This window comes from Schistocerca serialis, chromosome 7 (assembly GCF_023864345.2).
Source record: "Schistocerca serialis cubense isolate TAMUIC-IGC-003099 chromosome 7, iqSchSeri2.2, whole genome shotgun sequence".
Taxonomy (NCBI): domain Eukaryota; kingdom Metazoa; phylum Arthropoda; class Insecta; order Orthoptera; family Acrididae; genus Schistocerca; species Schistocerca serialis.
Genome location: NC_064644.1, coordinates 422,427,712 through 422,452,837, shown reverse-complemented (window position 1 = coordinate 422,452,837; position 25,126 = coordinate 422,427,712). Strand labels below are relative to the sequence as shown.

Sequence of the window (25,126 nt, the reverse complement as noted above, 5' to 3'; positions counted from 1 at the left end):
CAACCAAAACTGTTCATCAAAGGGTTTTGGTGAATGAGTGGTGAATGTGAAATGAAACTGTGAACGAAGTTATGTTAAATAAAGCAGAAGAGACAAGACAGTTTGGTGGTATCTGTTATTATTCCATAAACCGTAACATTTATTCTCGTTGTACGAAGCCTTTATAGACGATCGTTATGACAATTTGCTTTGAAGGGATCTCGTTACGAGTTAAGTTTTGGGGACCTGGTCAACAGGGGATAGTTCATAGATCTTAACTACTGCAGCTATTCTGGAATCAGGTGCTACCGTGACCGTTGTGTGTTGTCAATGGCTTAAGATCATCATATCTCATGCTCTAAGATCGACGCGCCTTTCCTTTTGGTATAACGGTGTCTCACGGTAACCACGACAACGCCGACGGCGAAGGAAGATACGGTAGATAGTGTTAGATTAATGTAGACAGTAACCGGTAAAACACAAGAATAATTCCCCACTTGATCCTGTGCAAATTTGCCCCTCCCCCCAAACACACACACACACACACACACACACACACACACACACACACACACACACACTCCTTTTTAATTGTATTTTATTTAAAGGCAAGCACTGAAATAAGATTATAACACTTAAGCCCAAGAATTAAAGATAACTGCAATTAAAGTATTATTTGTCCCCATGACAAACATTAAAACAAGAGGGTAATATTTAAACACAAGATTAATGTGAGATAGTTTCAACATTTAGCTTCCATAAATCCAGCACACAGACAGTGTTAAGATTGACTGCTCATTCAAAAATTTCACTAGAGACAAATAGTGCACCTTACCAATATAGGACATTTGTCAACAATTCAAAGTGTACTAAAACCAGTCATTGTATAGCAACAGGGATGAATTGCAAGCAATCAGGGGCGCACACACAACCCAGAACCGGCCAAAAACCCAGTACTGTCATCCACTGAGATGATCGACCGACCAACGGTTGTTCCCGTTCCCGATAAAATCACATGCAAGGGGAAAGGTTGCAAGTGAATCGCCAACTGACAGCTTGTTACCAAGAGGTCATTTTGACAGAAGGCAACAATATAGGTAGTGGCAGCAACATACTTTTGATGGAAAAACAATAGCCATCAGTCTGTCATGGAACTCAGCCTTGGGACACTTCCTGCACAATCAGCCAACCATTGTCCTGATTGCTTCAGCTCGAGCCCGCACTTCCTCCCAGCGCTTTCCAACTGAGTGTTGCACACCGTGAAAGTTTGGCCCACCGGCTGCAGTGTGGTGGCAGCACCACTGGACGACCAGGGGAAAAACCGAGCATAGGAAGTCACCTGGAAGAGAAACCAATATGAGTTGACACTGCTCAGTGTGTTGCCAGTATACATCCTCTGTCTATGCCCGTTCATCCTAACTGATAACTTGATGGTGTTTATGCCAGTGTAGAAGACCAAACAGTATTAACATGACAGCTGTTACATGATGTGTCATTTCACAGGTGGTTCTCCGTTTGATAGTATATATGTTGCCAGTTACAGGGCAGATATAGTGGGTGGTAAGGATGCTCATGGCAAGTGTTACAGTGAGTATGGTCACAGGAATGGGAACCATGGGCTGACAAGGATCTTGCAGAGATTGTGAGGATGACGAAAAGCTATTCTAGGTGTGATAGCAAAAATGTGGGACAGAGTGAACCTCATTTTAGGGAATGATTTCTTGCAGTCGAAACCTTGTCGAAATAGCTGATTCAAAACAAGGATAATACTGAGTGACAAGAGATGTGATCCTAATTTGTTTTATGTGAACATAAGAGTGTAGCTGAGCCTCAGTTGAGGATGAGGTCTGCAGCAAGGAAGGTGGCACGGGATTTGGAATAGGGTTGTGTGAAATTTAATTGGGAGAATGTATTTAGAGATTTCAAGAATTTTAACAGGTCAGCCTCACAATGAGTCCACATGGCAAAGATGCCATCAATGCATGTAAACCAAACCAGGGTCTGAAGGCATATGGATCCCAGAAACGCCCGCTCCAAGTGGCGCATGAAAAGGTTGGCGTATGAAGGATCCTTTCTAATTCCCATGGCCGTGCTCTTGATCTGTTTGTTTGTCCCTCAAAGGCAAAATAGTATTCATTTTGATCAGGCTCGTGCAAACTGTGCCCCTGGGGTGCTAGCGCCCGCAATCGTCCGAGGCCAGTGCCCCAAGCGAATTTGTATGTTGTGGCAGTGGCCGAGCCGTGCCGCTTAGCTGACGGTGTGGTCTGCCCGCTGTGTCTCGCCATGCCGCTGTACGTGCACTTCGTATGGAAGACAGACTACCTCGCCAGCAGCAGCCAAAGGCATTGATACAACACTAAGCTGTTAGTCAACAGATGCAAGGCTACAGGGGATCGAGATGAATGGTCCACAGCAGCAGACAAAAAAAGTAGGAGCAGCAGATCCGCACTATTTAAACCGGACTAGGAAATTAACATTTTTTGTACTGCTGTCGAAAATCATGCTAAATATTTAGCATGCCATCAGAACCACTTGTATTAAAAAAAAGTACTCGATTTAACGGCACTTTAATACCCATTGCAAAGATAAGTTCGAAAATTTGTCGCTAGAGGAACGCCATTCGAAGCTTGAACAAATAAAAGAAAATTTCAAGCTGCATTACAATGAAGTAAGTTTTTCCTATTGTATGACTCTTTATTATTTATAAAGATGATAAATAGAACTATATTTTATAATATGTCATTTAGCAATGTGCCAGTTATTGAATATCTGATTACCAGCAGCGAGGAACATTTCTGTTGATTTTTGTATTTGGGTTGCATTAAATTGTGTCGCACAGACATTAGAAAAAGTTTCAGGTGCATTACTTTTTCCCACTTTCTGAAAAGTCATCACAAACTCTCTCTTGGACAGCAAAGTGACATTAAGAGTCATTCTTTGTTTTTGTGTTTTGATGGATGGGAAGAGATATGTTGTAGTTTGATCTATGTTTATAATTAATTAAAACACATCTATTCCAATAGATAAAAATTTATTTTGCGACCACATTCCGCTGTCCTTGCTAGTGTCGATGACTGCTTTTCAGAGGAAATGAGGAAAAACGCACCTAAAACAAACTTTTTTGTTAGTTTTTTATTTGGGTTTCAAATAGTGAAACAATTAAATGTTAAAATGATAATAGTGTTTTAAAAAACATAATTGTACAAAATTAATTGTAATTTTTTCTTTATTGCCGTGGTAGGAGCAGGAAACAGGTGGGCAAAGTTTTCGCACAAGTTACGAATGCTCGCTGAGAATTGCGAAATCAGGGAAACCCTTTGCAGCTGGGAATCACATCAAGGATTACCTGGTCAACTCAGCGGCTTTTATTTGTCCAGCAGACCTTACAGAAAAATTTGAAAAAATAGCTCTTTCGCCTCAAACTGTTGCTCGCTGAGTTGAAGATATGGCCTCAGATATGGAGCAGCAATTAACGGAGAGAGAAGCAAACTTCATTAAATTTTCTATCACTCTTAATGAGTCCAAAGATGTTGCTAACATATCTCAGTTCGCCAAATTCATTCGGGGCATCGACGACAACATGCGTGTCACAGAAGAATTTCTCTGCCTTATACATTACCATTAAGAGACACAACCCATGGGTTTGGATATTTTTCTAGCCGTGGAAAACATGTTTGGTCAGTGGGTTTAAAATGGAAACGCCTGATCAGTGTAACAATGGATGGAGCCCCTGCACTGCGAGGGATATGCACTGGACTCCTGGGTTACGTCAGGTCAAAAATGGCTGAAGTCAGCTGTTCCTTATTCGTGGCAGTCCATTGTCTCATACACCAGGACACGCTTTGTGTGAAGATTATCAACATAAAAATATTATGGACACAGTTGTTCCAACGGTTAATTATCTTCTCTCCCATGGACTCACACATCGCCAATTTAAAGAATTTCTGGCTGATATCGAAGTGGAATACCCGGACATCCCCTACCACGCTGAAGCAAGATCACTGACCAGAGGGAAGGCGCTTCATCAGTTTTTCTTCTTGAGGGACAAAATCAATACCCTTTTGGAAATGAAAGGACATCCAGAAGAATTACTTCGTGATCCTAAGTGGGTGGTTAATTTGGCATTTTTGAGTGACCTGACTGGTCATTTAAATACTTTGAACATTTCACTCCTAGGTCAAAATCACTTTGTTGTTGATTTAGTGCAGAGGATTAAAAAAAAAGGGGGGGGGGGAACAGTTGCACAAGGAGAATTGTGGACACTTTTCTGCATTAGACAGCGTTAAAGAAGATGTAGATTTTTCAGATTATGTTAAAATTATTTGTGAATGACAAGAAGAGTTTGAAAACAGATTTTTAGAAATAAGTGATCTTCAACCGGCCTTAGATATATTTGTTTGCCCGTTTTCCCTTCGGACAAAGTACGTCTCACAAGTGTTTTAACTAGAGCTGATTGACCTGCTGTGTGATATCCACCTGAAGGACCGCTTTCTTTTGTGTAAAACTTTGGACGACTTTTACAGCTGTTTTCCATGAGTGAAGTACCCTTTCTTGCACAAGCATGCCGCCAATCCCTCAGTGTTTGGTTTCACGCATATTTGTGAGCGCTTTTTCTCTCTTTTAAAGTTTGCTAAAACTAAGAACCGTTCACTACTTAGCGATAAAAATTCTTTGAGGTTAGCAGTCTCCCGGAATATTGTACCAAACCTAGACAAAATCATTTCCTCGAAAAATAAAAACATGTAAAAAGTTAATGGTCTTCTTTAACAATGTTGACTGTAAGGATTAAAGGTCTTTACAACCTTAACTCTATTTTTTTAATAAGTTTTCAAACTTGATCAATTAAAATTATTGCGTGCAAAATAGCAAACTAAGGATTTGATGTCTATACTCTGTAGCATGAATACAATAAAAATATTTACTTGTAACTACTAATAAGAAGAATGAGACTCTATATCCCCTATGTAAAATTATTTCTAAAATAGAATATTTATGACACTAGTTCATTTAAGAAATTGATATATATTTCAAAAGACGTCTACTGTACGTATTATGAGTGCACATGGGCAATACTAATAGAAACAACCTGTGTGTCAGAAAACTACTATGTTGTTCTTTGATTCTTGTTTTGGATATTGTTTTGTAAAGCTTTGTGCAGTAATTCTGCCACCTGAACACTAATTGTTACCTAAACAGTAAATGGTTTGCTTGTTTTACCACTCATCAGCCACTTACAGAGCTGCACTTCCTCTGTTATTTTGTGCCTGTTGGATCTGACCGTGGGACAGTCCAGCGCAGAACAGTGCTGTGCAGTCTCTCTCTCTCTCTCTCTCTCTCTCTCTCTCTCTCTCTCTCTCTCTCTCTCTCACTCCTATGCTGACACTAGCGACACACAGCTGAGTACGGGGCACTGAACTACACTGCCTTGTGCCCGTGGAGTGCAGCCGCCATTCACTGGGTGTAATTACCCCACCAGCCGAGTGGAAAAGCAGATTTCCCAGGCATCCTTAGGATTACACCTCATATCACTCAGTGTTACCCTCGTGTTGAATGCATTAATCACCTACTTTGACAAGGTTATGAATTCCTAAAATCATACCCTAAAATGGGGTCCATTCTGTCTTGACATTTTGCCCACGACACCTACTGTAGCTTTCTGCTTTATGTTGCCCTCCCAATCTCCTCAATATTCTCCTCAGACCCCATGCTCCTCTCCGCACCCATTTCCCTATGCTGTGGATTCCATCCCTATGACGACCACACTGTAAGACTTGCCCTATGCACCCTCCTACCACCACATATACCAGCCCTATAACTGGAAAAACGTGTACTATCAATGGGAGAACCACCTATGAAACAAAACATGTTAGGTACCATCTGTTATGTAAACACTGTTTGGTCTTTTACATTGGCATCACTACCACCAAGTTATCAGTTAGGATGAATGGGTGTAGGCAGAGGGTGCATACTGGTGACACACATTATCTTGTAGCAGAGCATGCTCTACAACATGACACTGTGACATTGGTGCCTGTTTCACCATACGTGCTATCTGGTTTCTTCCCCAGACCACTCAGAACTCCAAAGGTAAGAGAAACTCACATTACAACATGTCCTTGATTTCCACTATCCACCTGTCTTTAATTTATGTTGATTTCTTCTCGGTAACAATTCCTTCTTCACTAGTTTTAATTTTCTACATCTTTTGTTTTATGACCTGTCTATTTTTTCCCACCCTCACCTCTACTACAAACTACTCACTTCTCTTTTCTCTCTTATTAACTCATGCGTGATGTTTTGTCAGTAATCTCTGTCTTGCTTATTACCTTATCTCCGACCTTTAAGCTCTCAGTATTTCATATCTCATCCAGAGCAGTCCCCAACAATCAGTCTTATCTTTTCATCCTGACCAGTAAGTGGCTCCTGACCCAGGGTTCTGGGCATCTTTTCTGAGCTCTCCCCATTGCCTAAACCTCACCAGTCCTTTTCTTTTATACCCCTTTCTTCCACTTCAACCCTTCTGCCAGCATGAGGAACCACTGGCTCCAAAAGCTTGCAGATTTAAATACCTTTATATGTATGTCCTGCAGGCACTACTTAATGTGTAGATTTTTTATCTATCCAGTTACATTATGGTTTCAAAAATTTATTATTTTTGTTGATATATCTTTATTTGTGTTTGCTTTGAAATTATTTCAGCTTATGTAAAGAGCATTTAATCTGACTATTTGATATGAACTTACTTTGTTCTTTATTCCCAGTCAATCCTAGGATTTTTATCTGTCACTGACAGTGTTTGTTGATGTGAAAATGCTTAGTTTCACCATGGTTTGGAGTCCAAATTAAAATGTAGGTCCCCCAGTAACTACCTTGGTAAGTCATTTCAGAAGTTGGAGGAAGACAACAATGATCTTCAGACCAATGTTTGGAATTAGTGACATCTTTGCTTAGTACACATATAATGACTATACTGTTCTTGCAGTCAATAGAACTGAAAAATTACTCTATCAAAATTACCACTAATTATGCAAGCAGTAATTGTGTGAAACTCTGCTTCCCTCTGCTCACCAATGAGATTGAGACATGCAGTGGTGCAGAGGTTAATGTCATGTACTGTATTGCTGAAAAGCCCTTGGCAGAGTTTCACTTAGTAATAAAACAATTTAGGTGAAAAATACTGATCCCAATCAAATAAAAATTGGTACTTGCTGAGCAGTGGGAAAGATGGGATACATACAAATACAACACAAATGCTATCATTTGGAATGGAGGAATTTTTTTCATCTTGGAATAAGAGGACTGGGTTAGAGGAGAGAGATGCAGCTGAGTGCTGTAAAAGGGAGCTCTTCTGTCACCATGTTTTATGTGCAAATAAAAAGGAGAAAAATTGAAACTACTGCGTTAGGTGATATTGTGGTTTTTTAGGTGATGTTGTGGTGAAGACTGGACTCACATTTGGGAGAAGTTGTGTTCAAACCCCCCATCCATCTTTCCAGATGTAGATTTACCAATAGTTCATTCAATTAGTTCACTTGAGGACTGGAATAATCCTTTTAAAAAGGTCATAACTGTTTTTTCCCTAGCCTTCACTACTGATCAGTACTCTGTCTATATTTAGCTTATTATCAGTACTTTATACTCTGAGATGCCATTTTTTAAATGTTTAAAGTGATCTGTTCTAACAAGTCCATTGTTATGTATACCCAAAAAACACATCTCACATTGCAGTACCACCAGTGGTTCATGTTGTTGCAGTTCATAGTGATTATGGATATTGCATTTTTCAAATATATTGTTGCAGCGGTTTCTAGTATTGGTGGGATAGTGGTGGATGGTCGGATGTATACATCAGGAAGCAGTGGAGCTCATCAGCCTCCAGCTCAGTCTCAATCACCACAGCAGCAACCACAACCACAACCCCCACCGCCACCACCTCCACCACCACCACCCCAACCTCAACAGCAGCAACAGCAACAACAACAACAGCACCACCACCAACAGCAGCAGCAGCAGCAACAACAGCACCAACAACAGCAGCAGCAACACCAACACCAACAGCAGCAGCAGCACCACCAACAACAACACCAACAGCAGCAGCAACCACAGCAACAACATCAGCATCTTCAGCAATCTCCACAGCCACAGCATGCACAGTTTCAGCAGACGCTGCACCTCGCGCAGTCTCCACAGCAGCAACATCAGCAGCAACATCCAGCTGTGCAGTCAAGCCATGTACAACCTCCACATCAGCAGGCTCCCTTGGCACCACCACCTGTGCTTGGAAATCCTCCTCCGTATCCTCAAACCCCTCAGCAGGTGCAGCGACAGCAACCTCAGCCGCCGCCTCTGCATCATCAGCATCAGCAGCCGCAGCAGCAAGGACCCAGCCCACAGCCTCATCACCGTATTTCCCCACACAGCCGAATGTCTCCTCACCAGAGTGTGCCAGTAGGACCAACACCCGGTCGTAACATGATGCGACAGCCACCGCATGTGCCAGTACTTATGCAGACCAACCACCATCAGCAGGTTAGATTAGCTTCTGTATTTTTAAGGCTAAATGAAACCTCAGAGAGAGTAAATGTTCAGCCCATTGTTTTACAATATACTTCTTTTCCTTAGGTGATATTTTATTTGGTCGTTCTGGATGGAGCTACTGCCGAAATCTCACTCTTTGAAATTTTATTATTATAGCTGGATATTGGAAATTATCCACAAAATTCACATTTTACTGTGTTGGTGTCAACAGTCATAACTGATCGGAGAGAGTAGGATTTAGAACTGTCAAGGTGCTATGTGATGTATACAGGAGCAGCTACCATTTACTGTGTTAGGAACACACTTTATTTGTAACTGACCTACACAGTTTTGAGTAGCACTCATCTTCAGCAGTACCTTCACATACTGAATACTAATCAGTTTGAATGCCATGAAGTGCTATAACAATACTAATACTTTGAAATATTCTATAAAACTTTCATGAGTAATTGCTTTGTGTGTTTGTGGGGGGGGGGGGGGGGGGGGAGATAGTGACAGTACTAGGTAGGTTCTGTTTATTGTCACCAACAGAAAACCTCTCAACTTTCAGGGTAACAAAAGCAATGGACTTTTATAATGAAATTTAGTACAGTTAAATGTCAAGAAAAATTTGAATATCATGGTTTGATTATTGAACATGAATAGTCATACTAATCCTTTCCCATTTGTGAAATTATTTAAAATTTCTTTCGGATAGATTTGATTAGCAAGGAATACTTGACCCTACAGAATAAATCAGAACAAACCATACACATTGCCTAATCTATTACTAAAGAATGCCTCAAAAATCCTCTTGTCTGCCAAAGTTGGTGGAACAATAACATACAACATCCACATTTAATATTACAACCAGTAATGGAGAACAAATAATTTTCTATGTGAAGACTCTCTCACTCCTATATTTAAATGTGAATGCCCGTATAACAATATAAAAAAAAAAATGTTTTCTAAGGAAATCAGACAGTTGGCTCATCCTCACAAGGAAGTGAATAATCAAAGTGTGAAACATATTGCTGTTTATTACTTCAACTACCATACAGGCAAATAGGAGAGAGATCTTCTAAAAACAGACTCATTGATACCTTCTTTATAAAAGATACAATTAACTGTATTCTCCCCTTAGGGAAGTGTCTCAGTGATATATGATAACATCTGGTTATACAGAGGTAATACATTTTAATATTGTATGTTTTGAAAACGCATTAAAACTGGTATTGGCAGTATTCCTCATTTAATTTCAGCACCTCCTACACTGATGTGCATGCACCATGCCCTGTAGTTCCATCTGTTACTTGCTATAATAGACACTGAGTGGCACAATTACCTTGTCCATCCAGCACCCACTAACTGTAGCTGTCCTTTGTTCCTCATTCAAAGTGTTGGTTTTTTTTCTCACCATCTTGTGTTCCCATATAACATGAAATACAAATAAGAGTTGATGTCGGTACATTATTCTTAACTGCCACTGTACTGCTAATCAGTTAAGGACTTCATTATTCACTTTATCTCCACTGTTCAAAATATTTTTCAGCTGTTCATCACATCAAAAGATAAACCAGAAGTAACAGAAAACACGAGAGAGGTGCAAGTGATGTATATATAAATAAAAACCACCATATAAACTCAACATATTTCTCACTTCTTAATTTGCTGAATCATTTTAGTAACTACGAGTAAATTTCATGCTAATAGCAGGACAAGTTAGTTATAGAAATGGACATAACTCAAGCTTGTAATCTTCAACAAAGCAGTGGTATTATCAACAAGAAACATATCTGATTTAACATGACATTTGCTACAAAACATTGCTGAAGGTACCAACAGCAGATTGTCTAAATCAAAAATAGAATGTTTATTTCAAGCAACTGCAGGCTTAAAGTGCACTTACAACCTTTTACTTCACCTTAAATGATAGGCTGTCCTTATCAGTCTTATATGTGATAGCACGCTGAAACTGCAAATCAGAACTGAGGAAGAATACAAAAGAAAACAGAAAATGTTTGTGAAATAATATTTTCGCTAGATGAATGTAAAGAATATGATGATTAGTTTATTCTACAATCATTTGGAACAGCTTTTCTATGTTCAAACTGTTTCGAATAGCTTCATCACCTAATGAATTGCTTCAGCACCTCACATTCTAAAACAAACCACAATGTGCCAAAAAATTGACATAATCAAATTTCATAATTATACACAGGATAAATTGGGTGCTACTATCACCATCAAGTGGAACTCGTAATATTAATTCCAGCACCATGTTTATCCTGTGTACAGCCATGAAATTTGATGAATTCAAATATTTTGGCGCATTATGGCTTGAATCTAGAATATGATAATGCGAAGATCTTTCAAAATCTTTTGAGGATGGCATACATACTTAAATTGATAATAGGATGAATTTGAACATTGCATCCCTTGTAACGATCTGGTGAAAAGCTGTCATTGAATAAATGCAGTTGACTACACTGACAACCATAGTGAAAATTTATAAAATATGCTATAGACAGTAACAATGCATGTGAAATCAGAAAATGTAGCAACAAGGAGAAGCTGAAAAAATGTCTCAGAATTTTGTTGTGTGAAAATTCGTTAAAGATTTTTAAATAAAACAAATGTTATTAACACTCCACATCTTTATTTTTCGTGTCTAAACTCCTTTATTTCTCAACATTGCCAGCTAGGCAACAAACACATTTCTCCCAACGAGAGACCAGTTTGTATCACTGCAGAATGTTTGCCTTTATTCTTCATGACTATATATTTATTTGTATTTATTCTTTATGTCTACATATTTTTTTGTCTTTATTATTTATGTCTACATATTTATTTCTCAACATACCCAACCTGGCAACGAACACATTTCTCCCAATAAGAGACCAGCTTGTCAATACCATTGCTGTAGAATGTTTAGTTTTGTTGACAGAGCCACAACCTCACCACTGCTTGCACCACTTTATCACCATCAAAATGAAGTCTTGGAGGTTTGTCGATAACAGTGAACCCAAGGCGGTGGATTGTTGCAGGTCACAGCACCCATGTGTGGTGTGGCATTATTGTGAAGGGGAGGGTGCTCCATGCATGGACAATCCTTTTTGAGTTCAAAACTCCTTTACAGCTCACTGTTTCTTGCGCACCAACATAGTTACGTTACACACAGCCAAGTTACAAGTTATAGCCCTCTAGTGACAGAGGGTTGCAGATATACAACATGAAGAGTAAGGATGTAGAATGTTAATAATGTTCATTGAGATGTTTTACATAAAAAATTTGGAGTCATTACTTTCTCGGCATGCTCTTACACATCAACTATTGGGGAAAGGAAGAGAAGAAAGAGAAGTCCTGGAGGTGAACCAGGGACTAACAGAAGTACTTGAATTTGGTGATTTGCACAGTGCCTACAAAAATATCTCTCTCGAGGAGGCAATACCCCTTTGTTTCAAGAGCAATTTATGTCAGTCATTACACTTTTTTTAACTTCAAACTAACATTTTGCAGAAGGAAAGGAGTGGGTGTTTCTTAGGGCTCATATGCAATTTAGTGGCATAGATCTGATCTGTTTTTGCTGACATTAGGAAAATATTGTTGTTGTTGTGCTTGTAAAACCAGTATATCACTTCTCTTCATTCAGTTCATTTGTGCAGGTGGCACCAATAAATATACGGGACAGATGGTACAGAACTACAGAGTACAATGAGTTCACAGAACAAAGCCAAAACCAACAACCATACAAGTAGCTCAAGCAGTGATTTATTAGCTGGTGTGTGACAGTACAACTACACAGTGGCACCCCGAGGGGATCCACAACTCTTCTGTGGCTATGTGCGTAGCGAGCACAGGACCCCGAGCTAATGTGGCCTTCCTTCCTTTCCGGGCTGCATACCTTCCCTTTCCGCATCCTTCCCCATCCCCCCATCTTCGCCCCCCCCCCCCCCCCCCCCCTCACCTCTGGCTCTTTCCTTCCCTTTCTCCCCCCCCTGGGAGTATGGTTTGTGCCTATGTCCGGAGACGGACGCTTGTAAATGTACCGCATTCTTCGCCTTCCTTGCTTGTATGTCTTCATCCTTCCTTTGTCCTTCTCTTTTCCTTACCTCTTCTCTTTACCATTTTCTCCGCTGCGGCATTTGAGACCTCTCTTCTTTCCTTTCCCCTTTCTCTTTCGTCCTCCCTGTGCGTGTCTGAAGGCCGACCCACGCACATCCATGCGTAGCCGGTGACGGGGTAACGCGTAATTCCCCGCCCCGGGTAGACAGGTAGGACACGTACGTACCCCCCTGGTAACGGCCAGGCCCAGGGAGGGGTGATTACCCGAGCTGATACCTCCGAAAGTGCCGATTGGTCCCTCCGTCCGTTTGTCGGGAGGTGAGACCTGAGGTGTGAACAATCACCTAAGGCGGGAGTGCCCTCAGAGGGGCCCCCACAAGGAAGGAGCGCGCCATGGGAGACGCCGGTAATCATGGGGGTTTCTTCCGCAATGGCTTCCTCACCTTCCACTATGTCTGCTCACAAACGTAAGTTCACTGAGTCTCAGCCACAGTCAGTTCTTCCATCGTTGCCACAGTTCCTTGTTGTTTCTCGGTCTGACGACGGTCATGACTTCTCCACGGTCAACCCTTTCATTATTCAGAAAGGTGTCGACGCAATTGCAGGTCCTGTAAAGTCTTGTTCCAGATTACGGAATGGCACCCTGTTGTTAGAAACAGTCCAGTGCCCTCCAGGCACAAAAATTGCTGCGTACCTCACTAACTACACACCTTCCCTGTCCGGGTGAAACCGCACTGTACTTTAAATCCTTGCGTGGAGTCGTTTATACACGCTCCCTCGATGGATTGTCTGACGAAGAAGTTCAGCACTACCTGTCTGACCAGGGCGTAACGGCTGTTCATAGGGTTATGAAAAGGGTTGACACGAACATCATTCCAACCCACACTGTCTTCTTGACATTTGACAAAGTTCAACTCCCATCGAAAATCAAAGCAGGCTATGAGATAATTTCCGTTCGCCCTTACGTCCCAAACCCTACGCGTTGCTATCGGTGTCAGCGGTTCAATCACACCAGCCAGTCCTGTTCCAATCCGGCCAAATGTGTTACGTGTGGCAAGGATGCCCATGAGGGTGCTTGTCCACCTCCATCCCCTTGCTGCATCAACTGTATGGGTGACCACGCTGCTTCCTCTCAAGATTGTCCCGTTTTTAAGGACGAAAAGCTCATCCAGGAAATTAGAGTAAAGGAAAAAGGTGTCAACCTTTGCTGCTCGAAAATTATTCGCCAGTCGACAGCCCACCGTGCCTCAGAAACGAAAATACAGCACTGTCCTTGCTTCTCCTCGGCCAACAAAGGAGGCGGCCACGCAGACTTGCGACCTCACCTTTAGTGCCACGGTTGTCAGATCGGCCAGTGCAAAGATCGCCTGTTCAACCTCACACTTTCGCCTGCCCACTCTCTGGCTCACCCTTCGTCAAGTTCTGCTAAATCTCGAGCCCACAAATCAGACACCAAGACTTTGAAAAAAGAGCATACTCGTGAAGAGTTTTTACGTACGGCAACTTCCCAACCATCGGTTCCTCCTTCCTCTAAACATCATACTTCCAAGAAGGCTACAAAGAAACCCAGTTCCTCTCCTTCTCCTCCAAGACGTGTCCCATCTACAGCACCACCTGGTGGAAATCGCCCTCGGCCGTCTTCTGTGTCGCCGAGGCGCACTGCTGGCGGCCGATCAACCGGCCGATCGCTGGTGGCAGGAGCTGCTCCTGACCAATCTATGGATCAGGATCTTCTGCCTTCGGCTGAATGCCATTCCATGCTGTCGGTCGCAAGCTCAGAGCAGTCATTGAGTTGACAGCGACCTTGGTCACATTCCTCCATTTTCTGTTCACCCTATGTCCATTATCCACTGGAATATCCGCGGTATTCGAGCCAATCAGGATGAATTGTCGATCCTCTTACGATCCTACTCGCCGGTCATCTTCTGTCTTCTGGAAACAAAGCTGCGTCCCCATGACCACTTTGTTCTCCCTCATTTTCAGCCCGTCCGATATGATCTCTCCTCTGTTGAAGGCGCTCCAGCACATGGAGGACTCATGATTCTTCTCCATGAAACTCTCCATTATCACCCAATCCATTTAAACACTTCCTTCCAAGCTGTCGCCGTCCGTCTTTCCCTTTCTGGATACATGTTCTCTCTTTGTACTGTATACATTCCATCGTCCACACCAATGGCACGAGCTGATCTCCTTCATCTTCTTGGTCAGCTTCCACCCCCATATTTGCTGGTTGGGGACTTCAATGCCCACCACCCGCTTTGGGGATCTCCACATCCTTGTCCACGTGGCTCACTATTGCTAGACGTCTTCCACCAAGCAGATCTAGTTTGCCTTAACACTGGGGTCCCTACATTTTTGTCTGCCTCCACGACAAATTTATCTCATTTGGACCTTGCGGTCGGTACTGTTCCGCTAGACCGAGCGAGGTGGCGCAGTGGTTAGCACACTGGACTCGCATTCGGGAGGACGATGGTTCAATCCCGTCTCCGGCCATCCTGATTTAGGTTTTCCGTGATTTCCCTAAATCGCTTCAGGCAAATGCCGGGATGGTTCCTTTGAAAGGGCACGGCCGATTTCCTTCCCCATCCTTCCCTAACACGAGCTTGCGCTCCGTCTCTAATGACCTCGTTGTCGACGGGACGTTAAACACTAATATCCTCCTCCTCCTCCTGTTCCGCTAGCTCGGCACTTCGAATGGTTCGCCCTTGATGGTACACACTCGAGTGACCACTTTCCATGTGTCCTTAGACTGCAGCCTCAACTGCTCTACATGCGCCCGCGACGCTGGAAGTTTGCCCAAGCCGATTGGAAACTTTTTTCGTCTCTAGCGACATTCGATGACCGTCACTTTCCCAGCGTCGACGATGAGGTCACACATATTACCGACGTTATTCTTACAGCTGCGGAACATTCAATACCACGCACCTCCGAATTGCCCCAGCGCCCCCCAGTTCCTTGGTGGAACGAGGCATGCCGTGATGCAATACGTGAGCGGCAACGTGCTCTCCGCGTTTTCCGCCACCATCCTACTTTGGCCAACTGTATCCGCTATAAGCAGTTCCGAGTGCGATGCCGTCGTGTCATCCGCGATAGCAAGAAGGCAAGCTGGAAATTCTTTATTAGCTCATTTAACACCTTCACTCCCTCCTCGGAAGTTTGGAGTCGGCTTCGACGGTTCTCAGGCGCGCCTAGTTTCTCCCCGGTCTCTGGGCTCACTGTCGCGCATGACACATTAGTGGACCCCGTCGCAATTTCTAACTCGTTGGGTCAGAACTTTGCTGAGATTTCGAGCTCTTCAAATTACCCGCCAGCGTTTCTCCCGAAGAAACGTGCAGCGGAAGTGCGACCTCTTGCTTTCTCCTCTCAAAATCGCGAAAGCTACAATACTGTTTTCTCCTTGCGGGAACTCCAACATGCACTCTCTTCCTCCCGCTCCTCCGCTCCAGGACCGGATGGTGTCCACGTCCAAATGTTGCTGCATTTATCAACCCATAGTCTGCGTTACCTCCTTCGCCTGAATTTGGACCGGCAGTACTTTTCCCAGACGATGGCGTCGTTCCTGTTCCGAAACCTGGAAAGGACAAACATCTCCCCTCTAGCTATCGCCCTGTTTCTCTCACGAGTAGTGTCTGTAAGGTTTTGGAGCGTATGGTGAATTACCGTTTAGCGTGGTGGCTGGAATCCCGCAGTCTTTTAACACCTGCCCAATGCGGATTCCGAAAGCATCGTTCTGCAGTTGACCATCTTGTTGCTCTCTCCACTTATATCATGAACAATTTTCTCTGGAAACGCCAAACAGTAGCAATATTTTTTGATCTGGAGAGAGCATACGATACCTGTTGGAGGACAGGCATCCTCTGCACACTGTTCTCTTGGGGCTTTCGAGGTCGGCTGCCCCTTTTTCTTCGCGAATTTATGGCCGAGCGCACATTTAGGGTGCGGGTGAACACTACTCTCTCCCGTACTTTCTCCCAAGAAAACGGGGTACCCCAGGGCTCCGTGCTGAGTGTTGTACTGTTTGCCATTGCCATCAATCCAATTATGGATTGTCTCCTTCCTGATGTCTCGGGCTCCCTCTTTGTGGACGATTTTGCGATTTACTACAGCTCTCAACGGACCAGCCTTCTTGAACGACGTCTTCAAGGATGTCTCGATCGCCTCCACTCTTGGAGCATAGGAACTGGCTTCCGTTTTTCTCCCAGTAAGACCGTTTGTGTTAATTTTTGGCGACGTAAGGAGTTTCTTCCGCCCTCCTTACATCTAGGTCCTGTCAACCTTCCGTTTTCAGACGTCGCTAAATTCTTGGGTCTTATGTTTGACAGAAAACTGTGCTGGTCCTCCCACGTTTCCTATCTTTCGGCTCGCTGTCTGCGATCCCTTAACACCCTCCGTGTCCTGAATGGTACCTCCTGGGGAGCGGACCGAGTGGTCCTTCTCCGCCTCTATCGCGCCTTAGTGCGCTCGAAATTGGACTATGGAAGCATAGTCTACTCCTCTGCTCGGCCGTCTATTCTTCGGCGTCTCGACTCTATCCACCACCGTGGATTACGTTTAGTGTCTGGCGCTTTTTACACCAGCCCTGTGGATAGCCTTTATGCTGAGAATGCTGAACCTCCGCTGTCCAATCAGCGAGCAGTCCTTCTGAGTCGTTATGCTATTCATCTGTCTTCCATGCCTGCTAATCCAGCCCATGACATTTTTTTCGACGCCTCCTTTGATGTAGGGTATGCAGGCCGCCCCTCCTCCCTACTACCACCGGAAGTCCGCTTCCGTCAACTGCTCCATTCTCTTTCCTTCCGCTTTCCTAAAACCTTCTTGACAACTTGGGGTACAGCACCGCCTTGTCTCCGTCCCCGGATCTGCCTGCTCCGTGACCTTTGTCGATTTCCCAAGGATGGTACCCCTTCACTTGTTTATCGTCTGGTATTTGCTGCTCTATGTGCACAAATGACGGACGCCACATTTATTTACACCGACGGCTCGAAAACATCGTTAGGTGTAGGGAGTGCCTATATTGTTGGCGACACCCCAAATCACTTTCGGCTTCCCGACCAGTGTTCGGTTTATACTGCGGAGCTTTACGCTGTTCTCCAGGCTGTCCACTACATCCGCCGCCATCAGCGGATACGTTATCTGCTCAGATTCTCTCAGCTCTCTCCTCAGTCTCCAAGCTCTTTATCCTGTGCACCCTCTGGTCCACCGGATTCAGGACTGTCTGCACTTGCTCCACCTGGGGGGCGTCTCGGTGGCGTTCCTCTGGCTCCCGGGACATGTTGGTATCTGTGGAAATGAGGCGGCCAATATTGCAGCCAAGGCTGCAGTCTCTCTTCCTCGGCCAGCTATTCAATCGATTCCCTTCGCCGATCTACGGAGCGTTCTATGTCGACGTGTTGTTCATTTATGGCACACGCATTGGTCGACACTTACCCATAATAAATTGCGGGACATGAAAGCTCTTCCTTGTGCTTGGACCTCTTCCTCCCGAACGCGTCGTCGGGAGGCGGTAATTTTAACTAGACTCTGGATAGGGCACTGTCTTTTTAGCCATCGACATCTTTTAAGCGGCGATCCTCCCCCACTCTGTCCCCACTGCTCTCAGCTGTGGACGGTAAGATACCTTTTAATTGAGTGCCCCTATTTTAATCCGTTACGCTCCCGTCTACAGCCTGATATATTGTCGATTTTAGCAGATGACACGCGCTCAGCCGACTGCGTTCTCAAGTTTATTAGTGCCAGTGAAATGACGTCAGTCATTTGAAGCTTTTTTTGGGGACAACCAACCCCTTTCTGTAGTGGATTTTTAAGCCTTCCTTCTGCTTTTAGTTTCTCCAATTTTATGACTTTTGTTCCCATTGCTGCTGGTTTTCAATTTCGGCTTTTTACTGTTTCCTAAGTCACGGACCGGGCGCTAATGACCATAGAAGTTTTGTGCCCTAAAACCAAAACAAACAAACAAACAAAAAAATACACAGTGGCAGGGGTATGTGTGGTCAGATGCTGAAACTACCTCAATTTTAGAAGCATAATAGAAAATAACAACAATGTTATTTTGTTAATTTTTTATTTTAATCTCATTTAAAAAGTAGAAAGTGTTGCTAAATTTCCCAGTGAAAAGTACCAAGATCTACAGTTGTAATTTAGTTGTCTTTTTGCAACAGGTTACATCTTCAACACATCCTCAGCAGCTTGGCACTGATGGTGTGAATGCTAATCTCCGTGGCCTTCTGTCGCATCAAGTGTATCAGCAAGGTGGTGGTGCTCCAGTGATACGAGTTAGTGTGTCAAACCAACCTGTCCAACAACATGTTGGTGCAGCACCCACAGCTTACCGTGTCCCAGTTGGACATGCGTACCAGCACCCACCACGCTATTCTGCCCAGCAGCAGGTATGCCATGTATTATATTTACTTGCCTTAATAAGCTTCTAGGAAAAATATAGAGGAAATGCGTCACTTGTCAAAAAATATCTTTTAAGAATTATTAGCTCAAAAATAATCTTTCAAGTATTTACGAAGGTTAACAGGATTGCCGTTGCTCAGATTGTCACAGTTGTGAAAATCGTGGGATGAGAGTTTTGGACTGTGGACAGGTGTTGAAATGCTTACTGAGCAATGTCTTAACACCCATTTTAAAATTTGTTACTGAAAGGAAAGTTGTAATCCCATGTGAGGCATTCTATAGCACATTTTATTGATTGTTTGGTGCTGTTCTTCCTGCGTGTCTTTATAGCATTGAATATTTATCATTCTTCTTTAATGTAGGACAAGGTGCCTACCCTTGATGCTGTAAAATAATACCGTTGTCATCTATCCAGTACTTGCTTGTAAAATATAATGTCAGTTTCTTTTCCTCCATTGACTTTACACCACAGTTCCTCGTGACACAGTTGCAAGTGATTTGGGGGGCCTAACTGTCTCTTGTAAGTGTTTGCTACTATGTCAGTTGATGTAAAACGTGGCCAGTTCTTTTTGTTTTGCTTTACAGATGGTATTTTGCAACATTTCTTATAAGTATTGGCTTATACCAGCAGTGCACAAGTTCTTCTGTAATGATAAGGCAATTTTGTCTTATTAGATGACTACCATGTGAAATGCACATTGATGAAATATAAAATTGCTGTTGTCTTGAATTGCCTGATGACTGAGTCAGAACTACAGTCTTCAGTTAGTTATTTAGTCTGTCATGATGGACAAATACCAGACGGTAAACTGAGCCGTCATTATAGCTTTACGGCTGCTGTTTGTGTAATTTGAGTGGTAGAGCATAGCCATTCATAGTTCATTCACAAGCACAATGTGCTCGCTATGTTGCCTGTTTCGTAGATATGTGCAGAGCCTTGTGCTGTATGACTGGCTGCACTCTAGTAACAGTGCCTGCCACCAGTGTAATCTGTCAATCACAGAGGTATTTTATTTGAGCTATTGTTCTTTGATGGGTGTTTCATCTTAGCCTCTAGATATGCTCTGAACTTCTTCCACCAAAAGGTGGTGGTTGTTGGGGTGGTGGGGACAAACAGCACTGTGTGATGCCTTACCTCTAATTATGGTGATAGTGCGGCACCCTTCATTATATATGTAGTATCGGGGAAGGAAAAAACAGGTGGGGCTGACTGGTTTATATGGCATTGCACTATCCTTTAGTCGAGATAGCGTAAGATGTTCCCTGACAGCTCGTAGTGCTGTTGCCAGCTTTCAACTATGAAGCGCTAATGGCTGCAGGTGCAAACAGTAGCCACCTGCAGAGCTGTGACAACACAGTGGCCTTGCTACAGCGACATTTACAGAATCATGTTGTGTTGCTGGTTGATGTAGGCCCATGAAGCTGTCATACCCAGCCCACTGCTGCTGTCGGGGATCAACTTACTCTGACTCAGCTATACATGACCTTTATACTACTCTACGTTTTTAAGAATGTGTCTCAAATATTTAACTTCTGGTTGGAAAGATCGACATTTCTGTAGGTTGCATAGCAGGTTTGGTGCTTTAACAGAGGCCTATTGTAGGCTTCATATACGCCCAGGGTGCTAGGTCATATGACACACTGCCACAGACATTATGACAGAGGGCTCACAGTTCCCCCATTAAATATTGGAACAGTTAACACCCATGTATACTGTGTTTTCCAATATCCAGCAGCTCTGTTAAACAATAGTGGAGATGCACTTGAACAGTTGGTTCAACTGGAAGTTGAAACACAATACTGAGACTATGGATAGCTGCTTGAACCCAACTTTATACATATGAATGAGGTAGTAGTGCCAGTTGCATGGAACGCAGCATGTGTTATGGTCACTGTCCTACTAGGAGAAGTCCCCAGTGTGAGATCGAATTTTTGAAACCAACTATGTGTTGGTTAGGGTCCCAACTATCACACCCTGCAGCTATTCACCCTTGGGGGCCCTTATTTGTGAGTAATCGACAAGAAGATAATTCATAATGTAGTCGTCGTCTTCAGTGCAAAGATGGGTTTGATGCAGCTCTCCGTGCTACTCTATCATGTGCAAGCCTGTTCATCTCCAAGTAACTACTGCAACCTACATCCTTCTCAATCTGCTTACTGTATTCATCTCTTGGTCTATCTCTACAATTTCTACCCCTCACACTTCCCTCCAGTACTAAAATGGTGTGTCAGAATGTATCCTACGAAGTGATCCCTTCTTTTAGTCAGGTTGTGCCACAAATTTCTTTTCTTCACAGTTCTGTTCAGTACCTCCTCATTAGTTGCATGATCTGCCCATCTAATCTTCAGCATTCTTCTGTAGCAACACATTTCAAAAGCTTCTATGCTCTTCTTCTCTAAACTGTTTATTGTCCATATTTCTCTTACATGGCCATATTCCATACAAATACTTTCAGAAAAGACTTCCTGACACTTAAAACTATACTTGATGTTAAGAAATTTCTTTTCTTCAGAAACACTTTTCTTGCCATTACAGTCTACATTTTGCATCCTATCTACTTCGAGTATCATCAGTTATTTTCCTACCGCACTAGCAAAACTCATCTAGTACTGTGTCTCACTTCCTAATTTGATTCCCTCGGCATCAGCTGATTTAATTCGATTGTACTCCATTATCCTCATTCTGCTTTTGTTGATGTTCATTTTATATCCTCCTTTCAAGACACTGTTCAGTCCATTCAACTGCTCTTCTGAGTCCTTTGGCGTCTCTGACAGTTCTACGATGTCATTGGCAAACCTCAGAGTTTTTGTTTCTGCTCCCTGGACTGTAATTCAAATTTTTCTTTTATTGCTTGCTCCAAATTTTTCTTTTGTTTCCTTTATTGCTTGCTCAGTAACAGATTGAATAACATCTGGTGTAGGCTACAGCTCTGTCTCACTCTATTCTCAACCACTGCTTCCCTTTCATGCCCTTTGACTCTTATTACTACCATCTGGTTCTTGTACAAATTGTAAATAGCCTTTCGCTCCCTTATGTTAGCCGTGCTGCATTTAGAATTAGAAAGAGAATATTCCAGTCAACATTGCCAAAAGCTTTCTCTCTAAGTCTGCAAATGCTGTAAATGTAGCTTTGTCTTTCCTTAACCTATCTTCTGTGAGAAGTTGTAGGGCCAGTATTGCCTTGCATGTTCCTGCATTTCTCTGGAATCCAAACTGACCTTCCCCGAGGTCAACTTCTATCAGTTTTTCCATTTTTCTATACAGAATTCGTGTTAGTATCCTGCAGCCATGATTTATTAAACTGATAATTGGGTAACTTTCACACCTGTCAGCGCCTGCTTTTTTTCGCATTAGAATTATTATATTCTTCATGAAGTCTGAGGGTATTTTGCCTGTCTCACACAACTTGCTCACATGATGAAAGAGTTTTGTTAGGCTGGTTCTCCCATGGCTATCAGTTGTTCTAACAGAATGTTGTCTGCTCCTGGGACCTCGTTTTGACTTAGGTCTTCCAGAGCTCTGTCAAAATTTTTGCGCCATATCATATCTCCCATCTGATATTCATCTACGTCCTCTTCCATTTCCATAATATTGCCCTCAAGTACATTTCCCTTGTGTAGACCCTCTATATACTTATTCCACATTTCTGCTTTCCCTTTTTTGCTTAGGGCTGGTCTCCCATCTGAGCTCATGATGTTCATACAGGTGGTTCTCATTTCTCCAAAGGTCTCCTTAATTTTCCTGTAGGTGGCATCTGTCTTTCTCCCAGTGATATATTCTTCTAAATCCATACATTTGTCCTCTATCCATTCCTGCTTTGTGATTTAGCATTCCTGTCACTCTCATTTTTTAGACATTTATATTCTTTTTTGCCTGCTTCATTTACTACAGTTTTATATTTTCACCTTTCGCCAGTTAAATTCAGTATCATTTGTTACCCTCCAGTTTCTACTAGCCTCGTCTTTTTACCTTGTTGATCTGCTGCTTTCATTACTTCATCTCTCAAAGCTACCCATTCTTCTTCTACCATATTCCTTTCCCCCACTCATGTCAATCACTCCGCAGAGCTCCCTCTGAAACTCTTTACAACCTCTGGTTCTTTCAGTTTATCCAGGTCCCATCTCCTTAAATTCCTACCTTTTTGCAGTTTCTTTAGTTTTAATCTACAGTTCATAACCAATAAATTGTGGTCAGAGTCCACATGGGCCCTAGGAAATGTCTTCAAATTAAAATTTAAAATCTGGTTCCTAAATCTCTGTCTTGCCATTATGTAATCAGTCTGAAACCTTCAGTTGTCTCCATGTCTTTTGCGTGTACACAAACTTCTTTCATGATTCTTTAACCAACTGTTAGCGATGATTAAATTATGCTCTGTGCAAAATTCTACCAGGCAGCTTTCTCCCTCATTCCTTATTCACCTACTATTTTTCCTCCTCTTCCTTTTCCTACCACCGAATTCCATTCCGTCGTGACTATTACATTTTCGCCTCCCTTAACTTCTCTATAATTTCTTTTATTTCATCATACATTTCTTCAGTCTCTTTATCATCTGTGGACCTAATTGTCATGTAAACTTGCAATACTGTGGTAGTTGTTGGCTTCATGCCTATCTTGTCTACAATAACTTGTTCAGTATGCTGTTCATAGTAGCTTATCTGCGTTCCTACTTTTTAACTCATTATTAAACCTACTCCTGCATTACACCTACTTGTATTTGTAACTCTGTATTCAGCTGACCAGAAGTCCTGTTCCTCCTGCCACTGAACTTCACTAACTCCCACCATATTTAGTATTAACCTATCCATTTCCCTCTTTAAATTTTCTAACCTACCTGCCCAGTTAAGGGATCTGCTATTCCACACTTTGACCCGTAGAATGCCAGTTTTCCTTCTCTTGATAACGATGTCCTCTTGAGTAGTACTCGTGCGGAGATCCAAATGGTGGAATATTTTACCTCTGGTATATTTTACCCAAGAGGACCCAATCATCATTTAACCATACAGTAAAGCTGCATGCCCTCAGGAAAATTTACAACTCTAATTTTCCCTTCTTTCAGCCATTGGGAGTACCAGCACTGCAAGGCCATTCTGGTTGATGTTACAAGACCAGACCAGTCAATCATCCAGACTGTTGCCCCTGCAACAACTGGAAAAGCTGCTATCCCTGTTCAGGAACCACATGTGTGTCTATCCTCTCCACAGTTACCCCTCCATTGTGGTTGCATCTACAGTATGGCTATCTGTATCGCTGAGGCATGCAAGCCTCCATGAGATCCATGGGTCCTGGAGGGTGGGACCTCCATGCTCTAGACCTTTAAAATTCTTAAAACTACATAAAGTGGCTTAGTTGTTAAAAAGGTACATCCGCGGTGTGTGTAAAGTTGGTTGTTCGAATCTCATCAGATCCTTTAAAGTTCTTTATTTTTAAATCTTTATGGAAATGAATTTGATACTTATTTTTATGTAAGTAATTGATTCAAATGTAATTTTATAAATAATATTCTTTTAAATTTTTAATCCTTTGTCATGTCATTTTAATCATTGTATTAACTATTTCATGCTCTTATATTGTCTTCCAGCCATTCTTTTTTGCTTTTGGACGCCTTTTGCTTGTAGTCATGGACATGCCGTCAGTGCGTTGTGAGTGTCACGAAAAACGAGGTAATGGAGACGATAAAATCAAAAGAAAAAATAATAAGTGTGCTTACAGAGGATTTAATGACTATAAATACGAAATATGAAGAACTTCGGCAGAAATATCAAGAACTGGAAACGAAATACAAAGAGATAGAGCAAGATCATCGTCTAGCACAAGACAGTGTTGTTAACCGTCGTTCTGCGCAAAAAACGTGGCGTTTGCCGAAAAAAACAAACAGACAAACAGTGAGTACAGTTCCGGCGATACCGCTAGCAAATAAATTCACAACACTAGACGAAGACTGTGATAAGACAAAGAACAATGACAAACAAAAATCAGTGACGAAACTTCCAATCGAGTGCGCAGCCAAGAAAACATCTAATACGAAAAATAAACCAGTGAACATCAAACGACGAGTTGTTGTACTTGGTGATAGCCACGCCAAGAAAATTGCCGAAAAAATAAATGAGTACAGTACGTCATTCACGGCAACAGGTATGACGAAACCCGGTGCACCTTTGACTGAGAT

General features: G+C 42.6%; 1 protein-coding gene across 2 annotated transcripts in view; it reads left to right on the top strand.

Annotated features, from left to right (window-relative positions):
- LOC126412126 (E3 ubiquitin-protein ligase TRIM33-like) overlaps positions 1–25,126 on the top strand; it is a 129,747-nt gene that overhangs the window by 31,800 nt on the left and 72,821 nt on the right. For both annotated transcript variants that reach the window (XM_050081567.1, XM_050081566.1), the window contains exons 8-9: positions 7,781–8,508; positions 18,720–18,947. In XM_050081567.1, coding sequence (XP_049937524.1) covers positions 7,781–8,508; positions 18,720–18,947 — 956 coding nt within the window. The remainder of the gene's footprint in view (positions 1–7,780; positions 8,509–18,719; positions 18,948–25,126) is intronic.